Raw genomic sequence first — 15,859 nt, 5'->3', positions numbered from 1 at the left:
TAACTTTATGAAAATACAAGGATAGGGTTTAATGTCCGAGGCTTGCCTTGACCGGAAGGGAAGTTCGGCAACTCAGCAAAACCCGAAGGATCCACAAACTCGGAAGCAACCCACTGAGGATCAGATTCTTCCGGAGCGTATTCTATACGTAAAAGTGCATATGCATGATTATGATACACTCATGGCATGATAAAGACAGGTTACATGTTCTTGGATGACAACAACAAACATGACTACCTCGAGTACAATTTACCTTCATGGTAAAGAAATAAACTAATCTAGCTATCAAAGCATGGGTTATTACTAAATCAATTTTATTATTTTTATTAAACAATGTTGTGAATCCATCATACCATAAAGATCATTTATATGAAAATAAACCATAACCAGGGAGTATATTATGTTAAGTAACCACTGGTTGTCAATCAATCCAAAATATCACCCAAATCCTAAAGGGATTAATTATTTCTATTTCTTTTATAAGCATTTTAAATAGCTTTATTATTAAACAGATCATACTTTATCAAAAAGAGCTGAAAATATTCCTAAAGCTAGATAACAGTAACACAAGTTCACATATTAAATTTCATGATTTTTGGATATACCCATAATTTATTAAAAATCATAGGAGGTTTATCTATTAATAAACAAAGGCAATTTATGTATATCTGAAAATTACCAGAAAATAAAACCTAACATTTTTCTTATGCTCTATCCATTTTATGGAAGCTATACAAAAATTTTCACAATTTTTGAACCAGCACATGATTTAATACATAAAATCAAACATAACTCAAAAACTGCAGAAAAAGAAAAAGAAAACGCTACTGTGCCACTGCGGCCCAGAAGCTCGGCCCAAGCTCGCGCGAAGACTTGGCCCAGCCGGCCTCCCCCCGCGCGCGCTGACGGTTTAGCAGAAAAGCCCTCGGCTTTCTTTGAAACCAACCCGCAGACCAGCCAACTATTCACATGAGTCTACGGCTTCGCAAACAAACCCCTCCCCTTTCTCATCTTTACAACCACGAGGTCTCCGATACCCCGGCTGACCAGAGCGCGGCAGAACGCGGTGGTGTGGGTTACGCCGGGCAACTCCGGCCACCCCGAACTAAACTGAGGCGAGCACGAGGACCAGCAAGCAACCCGCAACCGAACAAGCTAGCAAACCCGCACTCTACTGCTCTAGCGAGCTCTGGCCACGAGCGGCGGCGGACATGGCCGCGGCGGTGCTTACGCCGGTGGCTCTAGACCGGTAGAGATAGGAATAAGAGGTCAGGAAGCATCGGCGTCTCACCCTGGGTGTGCTGACGCAGAGAGAAGGAGCGGAGAACAGCCGGGTGTTGCTCGTCCACGCGACCAGTGACTCCGGCGGCGAGCTCCGACGAAGAAGCCGACGTTCCGGTGACAGCTGTGAAGCAACGGAGAAAAGAACGAGCCGATGAGCATCACAAGGTCATGACGAAGCAAAGACGAGAGAAAGAGAGAGCAGAGAGTTGCCCAGACGGGCCAACCACGAGAAACTCGAACTCGGCGGCGATTTACTCCGGCGAGGATTGAAACGAGGAATTCCGGTGCTCTGGTGCGAAAGGGAACAGAAGGATGGGTTCTGGAGATGCGCAAGGATGTACCAAAGATATGCCCACGGTGAATTTGGATATGGATCAACCGTGGCGGTGAATTTTGGATTGGAGTGACATGCTGCCCGTCGGTGCTCCGTGGCAAAACGACGTCGGTGAGCGCAAGAGAGAAAGGCACGTCGCGCTCGAGGTTGCCAGCAGCTGCTCCACATCGCCACGGACGCGAGCACGTGCTTGGACGAGGGAAAACGGTGGCTCACACGCTGGCAACACCGATTCAAGCTCGGCGGTCCACCGCCATGAACAGAAGCCAAGGCTTATCCCCCTCTTCCCCATTTACCCCTTTCTGTCTTTTTGCGAAAATCGACCAAAAGTTGAAGTGAAGTCAAATTTTCACCAAAAAGAAACTTGTGTAAAATTTTGTGAGCTACAAAACATCTTTTGGTGGCCAGAGCTAATTCTGAGTGGAAATTAGCTAAATTGGCCAAACATTTTTGAAATTCAAACTCAATTCAAAGAAAATCAAATTTTTGAATTGGGGCAAATCAGAAATTCTAAAATTACTTTTGATTTTGCATAACAACTTGAAAAACTTCCAACATGAAAGTCGTTCAACTTTTTGAGCCCTACAACTTTCATGTTGACCATTTTTCAAAATTCCAAATAGATTTTGAATTGGGGATACAAATTGGAAAAGGGGACATTTTCCAGAAATCTGTATTTTCAAAATTACTTTGGATTTTGTACTAAATCTTCAAAAACTCAAAACACCAAAGTTGTACATCTTGACAAGATCTACAACTTTGCTTTTAAACTCAACTTCAAATTGTGTTTGGTTTTTGAATTGCACAAAAGGGGCAAATCTAGGGTTTTTTAAAACTAGGGTTTCCCCCCTAAGCTTCTCGGAAAACTATCACCCAAGGTCTCCAAAACAAGCATCCATACATAAAGTAAACACACTTAAATTCTTAAGCACATCCAACCAAAATTTAAACTTATTTTAAGTTCGGGCATCAGTGTGTGCTTAACAAATTTACGATGCAATGCTCATGATGACATGTCAGGTTTTAGTTCGCTTAACACCAGAGTGTTACAATTACCTATATCTATTGTGAGGTTAAAAAAAATAGGCCACATGGGTGCGTGCCAAGTTTCGACGCACATGGCTCAGATTTTGCTGGCTATTCCATAACATGAATAATGCAGCACCAATAAAGTTTTGCAACTATAACTGAGAGATGATAAACCAAGGGTTGAAAGAAAAGAGTTATGAGCGAAAAAGTCAAAGTAAATGACGGAAGAAGAGTAGTGACAGTGAAAAATGATGGACCAATGGATGGAGGAAGAAGTTTTTGTACTTAATATTAGATGATATGTAGGTATAGATTAGATTAATCATGAGATATATTTTTTTATAATAATAAACCTAATATAGTTTTTGTACCTAAAGTCAAAGTTTTTTATAATATATTTTTATAAATCTAGAATTAGATTTTTTTTATATAGAAAGCAGAAAAAACTGAGGTACTTGGAGACTTGTAACGACATGCAGAACCTTGGGTGGACCCAGGGCCCGGCAACCCTGGGCACCTGCCCGAGCTCTCCTTGGTGACCACGTGACACAGTGAAAGGCAACAATGCCAAAACCAATCACTTGATTCGTGATTCTCATGTTTCACGGAGCAATAGACAAGCACTTGTTCATAGATCTCCCTTCATTTTCACCAAAATGCGAACTCTGGGATGAATATAAAGAACACCTCAGAGCTGAGATCAACCTAAGCTTATTTATGAAATCATTGTTTTTCTGTTGGGCAATTTGGATGAGCAAGAACACAACTGTATGTTCAAGGAGGTACCACCATCAATTCAAGGATGCAAAAGAATTTTCAAGTCTGGGTTCCTTTGGCTGTTATGCAGAGCAAAGAGGAAATACTTTCCCAAAATTCAAGAATGGATAGACAACTTAATGTAATTTGGAGGCCCTTAGTTTGGGCACTACTATTCTTTAGATTCCCCTTTTTAGTTCCTGCTTCTGTCATGTTGTTTCTTTTTGTAACTGAACTTGATCTTCTTTATTTGATGTAAGCTGGAGTAGGGGCTCCTTTCCCGTCAGAGCATCTCCAACAATTTGGTATATGACTTGCTAAACTTTGAAATTTAGCAAAATATAGAAAAAATGTTCTCCAACCGTTTGCTAAACTTGCTTGCCATCTCATCCCACTTGCTATACGTGGAAGCCACGCACGTATATTTACACGCGATCGCTCACCCGCGTTTGTCGGAGCTTTTTCCCGCCCGAAGTTAGAGATTTCCATCATATCCCGCACGCCGCATGCATCCACTTCCACGCGCCAAAGGACGGAGCGTCGATGATGGCTTGGTGATTATGACAGCTGATGGGACAGCGCTCCACGCTCCTGCTGATTAGAGCTCAGGCATAGATACGACAAGAAAAGTATAATAAAAAATTGATGAAATATGGACCATGAAATCATTGCAATGGTTCACCGATTACACTTGATGAAATATAAATATATAGGTAATAAAAATCATAGCTAATAAACCGATTACATATAATTGTTCAATCTATAAATGTATATACCATAAAAATTCATATAGCATAGGAGTATAAATCTGGATGATAGTTCTATAGGTGCTCGATGAGGTCTTCTTTTCAACTGTTGATGTGTCTCCTTGTTTTTAATCTATCTATGCGCGTCAATATATTCTTCAAGTATACGATGAGCTCGACCACGATCAGATTTGACATTGTCACCACCGTAATCAAAATGCTCGTTAGGGTCGATCCCGACGAAACGAGCCGACCCCGACGGAGTTCCTGTGGCACGACGGGAGGAGGTCCTGCAGCGGCGCGACGGGAAGGGAGGGAAGGCGTCGGGTGACCTGTTCATGCGATGGAAGGGGAAGAACCAGGGTCGCGATGAAGGGAAGGCATCGGGGTACCGGTCAACAACCGAATCTGGTGAACCATCTTTTTTTTATTTGGCAAGTGAAATATAGCAAATTGTTAGAGATGACCTCTTTTCAACTTGGTAAATAATTGTAACAACTTGCTAAAACACAGGATTTGGCAAATGAGAAATAATAAACTGTTGGAGATGCTCTCATAAGCCTTAAAAAAGGAAATTAGACAAGCAGCGGATAGTACTAGCTACCGGCTATAGTAATTCATAATTAACTTTCCATTTTCACTCAACAGTCAAATTACTACTCATCGATGCTCTGAGAACTTAAGGGCTTGTATATTGAACTTTTGGTGTGGCAATTTGTTAATGCATAGTTGATTGTCATGTATATATTATTTAGACAATTGGTGACGTCTCCTTTTCCTTACTGGTTTTTGGTCCGACTGGCTCCGGCTCTACCTCCTTTGTACTCCCTCCATTTCAAATTATAAGTCATTCCAAGAATCTTGAAGAATCAAAGTATTTTTAAGTTTGACCAAAATTATAAAGAAAAATACTAAGATTTATAACATAAAGTGAGTATACTATAAAAATATAATTAAAGAAAAATCTAATGATACTTAGTTGGTATCATAATAATTATTATTTTATCATATAATTTGGTCAAACTTATGATAGTTTAACTCTCCAAGATTTTTTAAGTGACTTATAATTTAGGATGGAGGGAGTACATTGTAGCAAGTAATCAACTTTATCTTTCTTCTAAAAATGAACAGGAGTCAATGAAGACATATTTTTTTAGCTTCATTGGCTCCGTCTACTCTATGCACTATAATAAGAAGCCCAAGGTATTCAAAGGTACACTAAATGAGGCTTTAATATTTGCATATTCATGTGTAATGCTGAATGGTGATTTTAATTTTCGAAACAATCATGGCTATAAACTTGGCTTATACCAGTGGTCGATATGTTTATATGAACTTGTTATCCGTTGTTATGTGGGTGTGTAGGCTCTAGGAAATTCCTAGATCCGCAGAAGTTCTCCAGCATTCTAAACCAAAAACACGAGAGAATAGAACCATTCCATTATTCCTAAAAATAGGGACAAAACTATTATATTCTACTTGCTCTGTATCCAACTAGAGATAGAACCATTCTATTCTACTTGCTCTGCAACCATTCTAGTGGCTACCAATTAACTAGGGACGATGAAATAGTAGAAATGGGGCTACCGGCCGGGAATCGTTTCGATAAAAATGACATCATCCACGGCAGCTTTTGATACCAATGCATATTGATGTCGTTTTAAAATAGCTGTAGTACTCTCTCCCTTCTAATTTATATTAAAATCTCTTTGTTTTGTTCCATATATATTACATACGGAGTAGCAAAATTTACATATTAAAAAAAAAATCAAAACACTAACAGATGGATTAGAAAATACGTGTTTCTGGTGGTTTTTGCTGCCGACACATCTGTCGTCGTTACGTCGAGTGAGTAGTGACCCGTCACTGCTAGTGTGCGATCCGATAGCATATCATAGCATCACAGCGTACGTGATTCACCAAGAACACTCCAGTCCAGACTCCAGAGCCCCATCCCCCATCCACACACGACCGAACTCATGCATGGTTCGCGATGAGTCCACTCCACGCACACTCACGCCACACAGCAACTTGACCGATCGATGGCACTTTGACAGCATAGGCGGTGGGCGCACCGGAGTCGATCGATGGCACTTTCCTCGCGCCCACGATCCGCCGACACGCAGGCAGGAGTGATCGAGGCCCGCAGGTAATGATCCGCAATAAACAACCGCCGCCATCGGCTGGCACGCGGACCCCTCGCCGCGCGGACGCGTGCGCGGGGGGCATACGAGACACGCGTACGTGTGCGACGCGGCCACTAAACAAATGCCCGCGCGGCACCCCGAGCAGCGACCTCTGGCTCCCGATCCGCCACCACAACACCCCCCCACGTCCCCGTCGCGCCGGGGTCCGGGCCAGGCAGCCTCCAGCGACACCGCGCGCACCTAGCTAGTCTGCCGCTCAGCGAATCGATTCCGGAGCCCGCTCGCTCTCAAGCTTCTCCATCCATCCAGCGGGGCCGTCGGTATCGCCGGCCGAGCCGAGCGAGACCGCGCGAGCGAAAACGATGGTGGTTAGCGTGGCCGCGACGGGGCCCGGCACGGACGCCGAGCCGGTGAGCTCCACCACCTTCGCGTCCCGCTACGTCCGCGACCCACTCCCACGGTCAGTCAGTCAGCCAGTTCCTTTCCTTCCTGCTTTTGGTAGTGGCAGTTCCGTCTCCAGCCCGCCGCGGACGCCGCTGGTTGGCCACGAGACACACACCACGGCTTCCATTCCATTATTAGTAGCAGTAGCACTCACAAACCACCAGCACCCACCACAGAAAGGCGAGAACGAATCCGGGCACAAGCGGGCAGCCATGGTGCTCTCGCACGCGAGCTCCAGCCGGGACGACGACGCGGTGGCCTCCACCTTCGCGTCGCGCTACGTGCGGGAGCGCCTGCCGCGGTGACGTGCCGTGCAGTTTCCGACCAGATCCGGGCGGCGGGTGGCGGCGGCGGCGGTTTCGCTGCCTCTGCTCCGCTGGTGGTGATGGCCTCTGCGTGCGTGCGTGTGCTGATCATCCGGTGCTTTGCTTCGCCGCAGGTACCGGATGCCGGAGCGGTCGATCCCGCGGGAGGCGGCGTACCAGATCATCAGCGACGAGCTGATGCTGGACGGCAACCCGAGGCTGAACCTGGCGTCCTTCGTCACCACGTGGATGGAGCCCGAGTGCGACAAGCTCATCATGGACTCCGTCAACAAGAACTACGTCGACATGGACGAGTACCCCGTCACCACCGAGCTCCAGGTACGTTACGTACAAAGGGGAAAACATTGAACTCGTTCTTGGCATAGTTATACATGGCAAGGTTCTGTCGGTCTTTTGCTGCCGCGTCCATCCTATTTCCATATGAAGTCATGGATATGTCCAAATGGAGCCTCAAAACTCAGAAGTGCCCAGTACTTGCCAGGAATGGAAAGGGTCTGACCACCCCAAGTCCCCACGCATTTTAGAGTTCTGAAAAATACTCCCTCCATCTAAAAAGAAAAAAAATAAAGGAAATATCGCTTCATAGTGTTATGTATATACTCCCTCTGTCCCCGAAAGCTTCAACTCAATCCGTGCCAGTCAAACTTTTCTAACTTTGATCAACTTTATAGAAAAGATTATTAATATCTATGACATAAAATAAGTATCTTATGAAAATATATTCTATAATATTAATTTGGTACTATAAATCTTAGTATTTTTTCTATAAATTTGGTCAAAATTGTAAATGTTTGACTTAGGACAACACTAAAAATTACAGCTTTCAAGGACGGAGGGAGTATGTGTTATGTGTATTTTCTCTTTCTTGGAGGTTCTTCTTCTATATGTACACATTATGTATATTTGCCCCTTTGAGTCTAGAATAGAGGCTTGAGGCTTGGTTGACCATTCATTCTAACATAGCTTCTCCTTGCATATGTATACACCATGTATATTTGCCCCTTTGGGCCTAGAATAGAAGCTTGGTTGGCCATTCATTCTAACATGGCCAACCAAGCCTCTATTCTAGGCCCAAAGGGGCAAATATATATGGTGTGTACATATGCAAGGAGAACCTCCAAAAAGAGAAAATACAATATATAAATCTAACACATAGTACCAATATATATTTTCAAATAGACTTATTATAAACATATGCTTTAATATTTTATGATTGATTCGATGATACTTATTGGGCATCATATGAGTATTAGTAACTTTTATTATATATATTTAAGCAAACTTATTGTTTTGACTCTAAGAAAGAAGATTTCCAATTGTAATTGAGCAATGTTTTAGCGGATGGCTTCTCAAGAAGCCAGTAGCAGAGTTAAATGAGGTTGTAGTGGACTATAGCTGTACATGGATAGAAATAGCTTAGCTTAGCCTGGCTTAACAAATTATACCTCGAGATTTAGAACTTTAGACATGAGTTTGAATAAGTATGCATTTTTTTATGGAACATAATGTGTATTACAAAGAAGTTTTTTTTTTGGGAGACCAATCCTCTATAATCTCTAGCCAATCCAGACAACATCGCATCTAAGGCTTCTATCATCTATTAAGATATTGACACTCAGAATGTAACGATTTTACCCTTTCTAAGTCCAAATATACATTGTTTATTTTCTCTTTTTGTGTATGGCCGTCCGGTAACTTTTTCCAAAGATGATTTTTTATTTACTGACTTGAGTGTTGAGACAGTGAAACCTTTACTTCTAGCAGGGATTGCTTACGCACGCAAGCGCAAGTGATTGTTTGCATGGCTTTACATGTCCGGATGTGATTTCCTTGGACCATTGATTAATTAATTACACTTTGCTCATGTATAACCAAATCACATCTTTTTTTTCCTCTGCTTGTGCTCATACAAATGCAAGGTTGCCAGCAAGGTGGAGGCGTTGTGTTATTGGGCTTGAGCATGCTAGGATTTCTTTTCTCCCATTACAACACAAGCATATTTGCTAGTATTTCTAAAAGGTTGAGTGTTAGCATGCTAAAAGTTTGATTTTTTCTGTTGTAAGGCCCGAATTCCTGAAAACCTGATAAACAACAAACAAGGATATGAACTTCTGAAGAGAAAAAAGTTCAATAGTGAGTCGATAGTTATTGACTGACACGATAAAGATATGCTCTTTCAACTCAAACATTTGCGCTGGTCTTTTAACTTCTTGCTGAATTTGGTTTGGTTCTTGACTGTATTTTGATACTGTCTCTGCTGAGTAACGTCCCTGAAATCAGTATTTGCTGGATTGTGTTGCACTATTAATGTTCGGTTAAGAGCCAAACTGGTTGGTTTGAGCGACAGACCAACCAATTACCTTTATTAGCACATAGTAGTTCGGTTCAGTTGGATGGGATGATAGTTAGTGGCGAAGTTATAACAGATGGTTTGTACTTTGTAGGTGTGTTTAACTTGTCTGGCAATACCAAGTTGTGTTGTGCCGCAGCTTTTATCTGGTTACTGATACTACTACTTTGGTTATTTGCAGAACCTACTGGGACTTGTTTATACAGTTCGGTTGCTGCTGTGCTTTTGCTTATTGCCTGTTGCTATTTTTGCAGAACCGCTGTGTAAATATGATAGCTCACTTGTTCAATGCACCGATTAAGGAGGAGGAGACGGCTATTGGAGTCGGAACAGTGGGGTCCTCAGAAGCAATCATGCTTGCAGGTCTAGCATTCAAGAGGAAATGGCAAAACAAGAGGAAGGAACAGGGGAAACCATGTGACAAACCCAACATTGTCACTGGTGCTAATGTTCAGGTATTTGTTTGTGTCATTGTGTGAAACTGTCGGATCGCAACCACCATAAGTGTCTGAAATATGCCTTTGGTGATTTCTAATGTCCTAGGTTTGCTGGGAGAAATTTGCAAGGTATTTTGAAGTAGAACTGAAGGAGGTTAAGTTATCAGAAGGATATTATGTCATGGACCCTGTCAAGGCTGTTGAGATGGTGGACGAGAACACTATTTGTGTTGCGGCAATCTTGGGATCAACTCTCACTGGAGAGTTTGAAGATGTCAAACTATTGAACGACCTTCTTACAAAAAAGAACAAGGAAACTGGGTAAGCATCCCCACCCCCCTGTCTGGGGTTGTAGGGTATTATTCTGAATGCAACCATAACAGTGCATCGGTCCAGTAGCATTGAGGCAATGTATATTTTGGTTTCAAAGTTTAACGATTCCTTGAAAGAAATGCTGCAAACTTATTTCCAAAAATGAACCATTCTTGCATTGTTTGGGTAACAAATGGACTGTGCCATAGTCCATGGGCAAGTCAAAACTTATTTCCAAAAAAAGGACTTTAGGTGAATGATAAATGAACATTGCTAACAGTGCCATGTCAGTCTAAGCAATCATAGTTGCATTATCCTGAAACCATCCAAAAGATCGTGCTCCATATCTTTCTTATGGATATGACCATACTCTGTTCTAGTTTCTGTCAAGATGCTTACTCTCTTCTGCATGCAATGAAGATGGGATGTGCCTATTCATGTCGATGCTGCGAGTGGAGGATTCATAGCACCTTTCCTCTACCCTGAACTTGAGTGGGACTTCAGGCTACCTTTGGTGAAGAGCATCAATGTCAGTGGGCACAAGTATGGCCTTGTCTATGCTGGTGTTGGCTGGGTCATCTGGCGGAGCAAGGAGGATTTGCCTGAAGAGCTCATTTTCCATATAAACTACCTAGGGACAGATCAGCCTACATTCACTCTCAACTTCTCCAAAGGTAATCTTTCATCCATTCTTCTCAGGTTCATGTCATTTTTCCGGTCTTTCTCATGTTGCAGGGAATTGAGTGCTTGGCAATTTTCTTCAGGTTCCAGTCAGATCATCGCACAATACTATCAGCTCATTCGCCTAGGCTTCGAGGTACTATTTTGCTCCTCTTGAATCTTTATCGAACAGGGAACAAAATGTTTCTGTCTGATACATTCTTCAGATCATATCTTTTTTTCTTTCAGTTTTCCCTAGCCTGCAATCTGCTCTATATTTTGGTGCCATTTTTTCTGTTGTAGGGATACAAAAACATCATGGAGAACTGCCAGGAGAACGCGGCGATACTGCGGGAAGGCATCGCAGCGACGGGGCGGTTCGACGTCCTGTCCAAGGACACGGGCGTGCCGCTGGTGGCCTTCTCGCTCAAGGACAGCAGCCGGTTCAGCGTGTTCGACATCTCCGAGAACCTGCGGCGGTTCAGCTGGATCGTGCCGGCGTACACGATGCCGGCGGACGCGGAGCACGTGGCGGTGCTCCGCGTGGTCATCAGGGAGGACTTCAGCCGGAGCCTCTGCGAGCGGCTCGTCTCGGACATCAAGAAGATCCTGCACGAGCTGGACGCGCGCGCCACCCACGCCGTGACCTGGGTCTCCACCGCCGCCGCCGCCGCTGTGCAGGCGGACGACGGCGCCGTCGTGGGAAAGAAGAGCGCGCTGGAGATCGAGCGGGAGGTCGCCGCGAGGTGGAGGAACGCTGTGAACAAGAAGAAGACGGGGGTCTGTTGATGCGTGACGACGGGAGAGCCGAGGGTGTGAGTTGGATGTTTCATTCACCATGGCAGCTTCGTTTGCATGTGCGTGCTTGTGTGTGTGAAGACGCTGGATGCGGTTGGTCCAGTTCCGTGTAGGTGTAGCCCCGGGGCACGTCCAGTTACGTGTGTGTGCAGTGTGCACAAGGTGTTGTGAGCGGTATGCGGTATGTAAATGTTGGATTTGTGTCACTGTTCAAGTCCATCGTTACACTTCAGACTATTTTTCTTTTCAATAATGACGAGATTTACCGTACTTAAGACATTTACTGTCGGGGGGAGCTCGTAGCAATGCAATATTGGTGGAGTTTGGGCGACCTAAGAAAAAGCTGGACAACTCATCATTGTGTTTGTTGTTCATATACATGCCAAATTCTTTTCCGAAAGGACATCACGTGCCAAATTACCAATGCCCAACTAGATATCGTGGACTGCTAGGCCATCAAGGCACTCAGAGCAGCAACACGCCTGAGCTAGCGAAGACCTTAGCGGCAATGGCTGATGAATCTGAATCTGATGCAGTGGAGGCCAAATGATCTTTTGCAGCCAGAAAGCTGTAGCATTAGTTTGATCAATGTTGCCTAGCTCTGTGCCACCGCCAAGGGGACTTACTAAATAATAATGCGGAAAGCAGAGAGCAAAATTTCAGTGACAGTTCTGTATACCTACTGGCATATGAAACAATGAATGAGAATCTGGTTGCCTGGGATCAAGATCAAGATCAAAACAAGTGTAGCTGGTCCTTTGTTCTTGCGAAAGAAAGTGTAGCTGGTCCTTAGTGGAGGAACAACTCTAAAGCCCGCAATAGTCACTCAAACAGGTAGGAGTAATCAGTTTCTAAAATCCTAAAACTTCCGCAGTCTAGGTTGTGGTAGGGAGCGCTTCTCGTGCAGGTAATCATTGTTAGAGCATCTCCAAGAGTTCCCCAAAAGCACTTGCCATCCTTGTTTTTTTGGCAAAATTAGAAAAAATCTAGATCCAACAGTTTGGCATATAAGAGCATCTCCAAGGGACTTTGCAAATGAATTTTGCATTTGGTGTTGTTTGCAAAGTCTCAAACTCATTTGCAAAGTCTAAAAATAGTCCAACTCCAAGGGACTTTGCATTTAGACTTGGCAAACCCAAAGCGTGAACCCCACCCCCGAAATTTTTTTCAACGATCGCGCCCGCGCGTTTTTTTTCCTTCATGCCATTTTGATGTATGTCGTGCGTGCCAGTCGCCGCCCAGGCCAGGTCACCGCCAGTTGCCGCCCAGCCCAGGTCTTCGCGCCAGTCGCCGCCCAGCCCAGGGCGTGTTCGTCGTTCGTCGCCGTCGTCGTTCGCGTCAGTTCGGCTCCGTCTTCCTCCGAGGGAAGGTCCCCGCGAGGGAAGGTCCACCTCCGTTCCCGCGCCGTGGCCGCGTACGTCGTCCAGACGTGGCCGCGTACGTCGTCGTCTGTGGACGCGCGCGGTTGGGAGGGCGGGCGCGCACGGCAACTGGAGGGACGACGGGCACGCGCGGCAGCTGGAGGGCGGGCGGACGGGCGTAGAGAAATCGTGCGGGGTGGGGGGAGGGGCGGGGTGACGGAGTCCGACGTGGAAGACCGAAATTGTAGATGCAAAGTGGTGGGAAGGTTTGCATATATGCAAAGCCTCAACCTCTATTTGCAAAGTTAACCAAATTGCAAATCTTATTTGCAAAACCATTGGAGGGGTATTTTCTACTCTTTTTTGCAAATAGGGCAATGCAAAGTTTGTTTGCAAAGCCCTTAGAGATGCTCTAAGTTGGCAAATTTTCCGAACTTGGCATCCACCGGTCCTTCACGCGGATATTTGCGCGCGTTGGGGGACTTGCCATCGCGTTGCCATCGCCCGAAATCCCGACCCCGCCTCCTCTCCCGCGCGCAGATGGAAACTTCACCGCGCTGCTGTGTCGTGTAGTAGTGCGAGTGGCCGGCAAACATTGATGATGGACGGCAACAGCAGCTGATGCAGTCTCAGTTTGTCCTTGCGATGGTGCAGTAGCAGCGTGGCAGGCAAATCGCCAGGGAACACCAGCTGCCGGTACTGAAAGATTGTGCACAACCGGTAACACCCATTGAAATATATATATATATATATATAGATAAATCACAGATAACATGTGTGGCGGCGCGCGCGAGGTCAGTGGCGGCCAGGCGATGAGTGATGTCGATCGAGCGCCCAGGTGAAACGTCGGACTGGAATCAGTTGACGGAGGTTGGAAGTGGGCCTACTTTTTTAGTTTTGTCAAGCCCATATGCCAAACCATTGGAGAGGCCACAAATTTACACTTGCCATATGTTTTAGCAACTTGCCAAATCATAAGATTTGGCAAGTGAGTTTTCCATAACTCTTGGAGATGCTCTATACTAACTTCTTCTTATTATCAATCAAAGCCTGGTATCCGGATCCTAAAAAAGAAAGTTGTCAACTGCATACTGTGGGCTGTGGCTTTCCTATATCTGCTGAAATAGACGATATGTACGGTACATGCTGATTCCAATTAATTAGGCATGCCACAAGATCAGTGACTACGAAATGACAACGAACGGCACGGCCTTGAGAGGGACGGCCATGACGTTGGCGGTGGTGAACTTTTCGCTCACGTCCAACCGCTCAACGGACACGCCGTCCGGCAGGCGCCACTCGAACGCGTGCAGCAGCGACGCCAGTACGAGCGGCACCACACGTCTGCCATTGGCACGCCAGGGCACACCCTTCGTCCAGACCCGAACGGCAGGAACTCGAAGTCCTTCCCCCTGAAGTCTACCTCGATCGCCTCCTCCAAGAACCGCTCCGGCCGGAACTCGTCGGGCCTCTCCCACGCCGCCGGGTCACGCATCATCGCCCACGAGTTGAAGATCACCATGCAGCCCTTGGGCACGGCGTAGCCGCCGACCTCGACACCGTCCTCGCCGCACTGGTGGGGCAGCAGAATCGGCGCCACGGGGTGCAGCCGCATTGCCTCCTTCGTCACGGCCTGGAGGTACGGCAGGCTCGCCGTGTCGGTCTCCTCGATGGTTTCCTTGCTGCCGATGGCGGCCTTGATCTCTGCGCGCACCTTGTCCATGGTGCTCGGGCTGCGGAGGAGCTCGGCCATTGCCCACTCCACCGTGATGGCGATCGTGTCGCTGCCGGCCACGAACATGTCGAACACGATGGTCGTCACGTCCTCACGAGTGATCTTGCCCGTGGACATGAGCTCCAGGAGTGCGTCGAGGAAGTCACCGTGCTTGTTTGATGACGAGGAGGAGGAGGAGGAGGAGGAGGAGGAGGCATCGTCCTCGTCCAGCCGGCGGTCGATGATGCCGTCCAAGACCTGCAGAACTTTCGCGACCTGCGTAGCGGCATGGCGCCGACATCCCTGCAGGTCAAGCGGCCGGAGGAAAGGGAAAAGGTCGGAGACGTTGGGCTTGGCGATCAACTTAACCAGGTCATCGACGACCTCCCGCAGCCCCTGCACCGACGACTCGGCGCCCAGATCGACGACGTCGACGGAGCAGAAGGCGTTCGACACGAGGTTGAGCACTCCGCCGTACATGGCCCGGCCAAAGTCCACCTCCTCGCCGGCGCGCCCACGGAGGTAGCTCACCAGGTCCCGCACCTTCCGCTCGCGGACGCCGCGCGCCGCCTCGAGGCTCCGCGGGGAGAAGACGTGCGCGGCCACGATGCCGCGCAGGTTCTTCCAGCGCGGGTCGGAGCTCGGCAGCCACACCATGGACCGCTCGTGGAACCTGAGCGCGCGGGTGGCGTCCGGGATCGCTCGCGCGGCGAGACGCCGGTCCTGCCGCGTGAACGCCTCCCTCGCCGCGTCGCGGGTGGAGATGACCACGGCCGTGGTGACCCCGAGCTTGAGGCGCATGACGGGGCCGTGGACGCGCGCGAGGCACGCGAGCTTGTGGTGGAGGTTGCCGCCGCGCAAGTCGAGGATGTTGCCGACGACCGGGAGCGGCCTGGGGCCCGGCGGCAGCCGCGCATTGCCCACAGCAAACAAAGCTGTTCTTCCTGCATCGACTATGATCAGCGAGTCTTTTGTTCAACGTGGCATTAATGATAGTTTCTATCTATTTTAATTATTTTAACAATTTAGCAAATTGCTGATGTGGCAGTAGCTTTATTATAAAGAGAGAGAAAAAAATAAATTAGAAACCGCTTCCTCACAAGGAACCCGAGTCGTCTCTTGTACCCATGCACTAAAAAACGACGCAACCAACAATAGGAA

The 15,859-nt window shown here is 46.7% G+C and overlaps 2 protein-coding genes across 3 annotated transcripts; one reads left to right on the top strand and one right to left on the bottom strand.

Moving 5' to 3' along the window:
* Nucleotides 6,453–11,902, top strand: LOC110437016 (glutamate decarboxylase-like). 2 transcript variants are annotated; one of them, XM_021464994.1, is made up of 7 exons: nucleotides 6,453–6,756; nucleotides 7,180–7,384; nucleotides 9,671–9,871; nucleotides 9,960–10,174; nucleotides 10,586–10,839; nucleotides 10,930–10,982; nucleotides 11,129–11,902. In XM_021464994.1, exons 1-7 carry the CDS (start codon nucleotides 6,659–6,661, stop codon nucleotides 11,612–11,614), a joined length of 1,512 nt encoding a protein of 503 aa, XP_021320669.1. In that variant the 5' UTR covers nucleotides 6,453–6,658; the 3' UTR covers nucleotides 11,615–11,902. The 2 variants fall into 2 exon arrangements, with proteins under 2 accessions (XP_021320669.1, XP_021320670.1); XM_021464995.1 differs by lacking the exon at nucleotides 6,453–6,756 and adding an exon at nucleotides 6,786–7,041.
* LOC8083516 (cytochrome P450 76M5) lies at nucleotides 14,041–15,626 on the bottom strand. The gene is given in 2 exon segments (XM_002444439.2): nucleotides 14,041–14,332; nucleotides 14,335–15,626. Coding segments are annotated over 2 exon segments (1,329 nt in total). The 5' UTR covers nucleotides 15,500–15,626; the 3' UTR covers nucleotides 14,041–14,168.

Source organism: Sorghum bicolor, chromosome 7 (genome assembly GCF_000003195.3).
Source record: "Sorghum bicolor cultivar BTx623 chromosome 7, Sorghum_bicolor_NCBIv3, whole genome shotgun sequence".
In the NCBI taxonomy this organism is placed as follows: domain Eukaryota; kingdom Viridiplantae; phylum Streptophyta; class Magnoliopsida; order Poales; family Poaceae; genus Sorghum; species Sorghum bicolor.
This window is presented reverse-complemented; position numbering and strand designations above follow the sequence as displayed.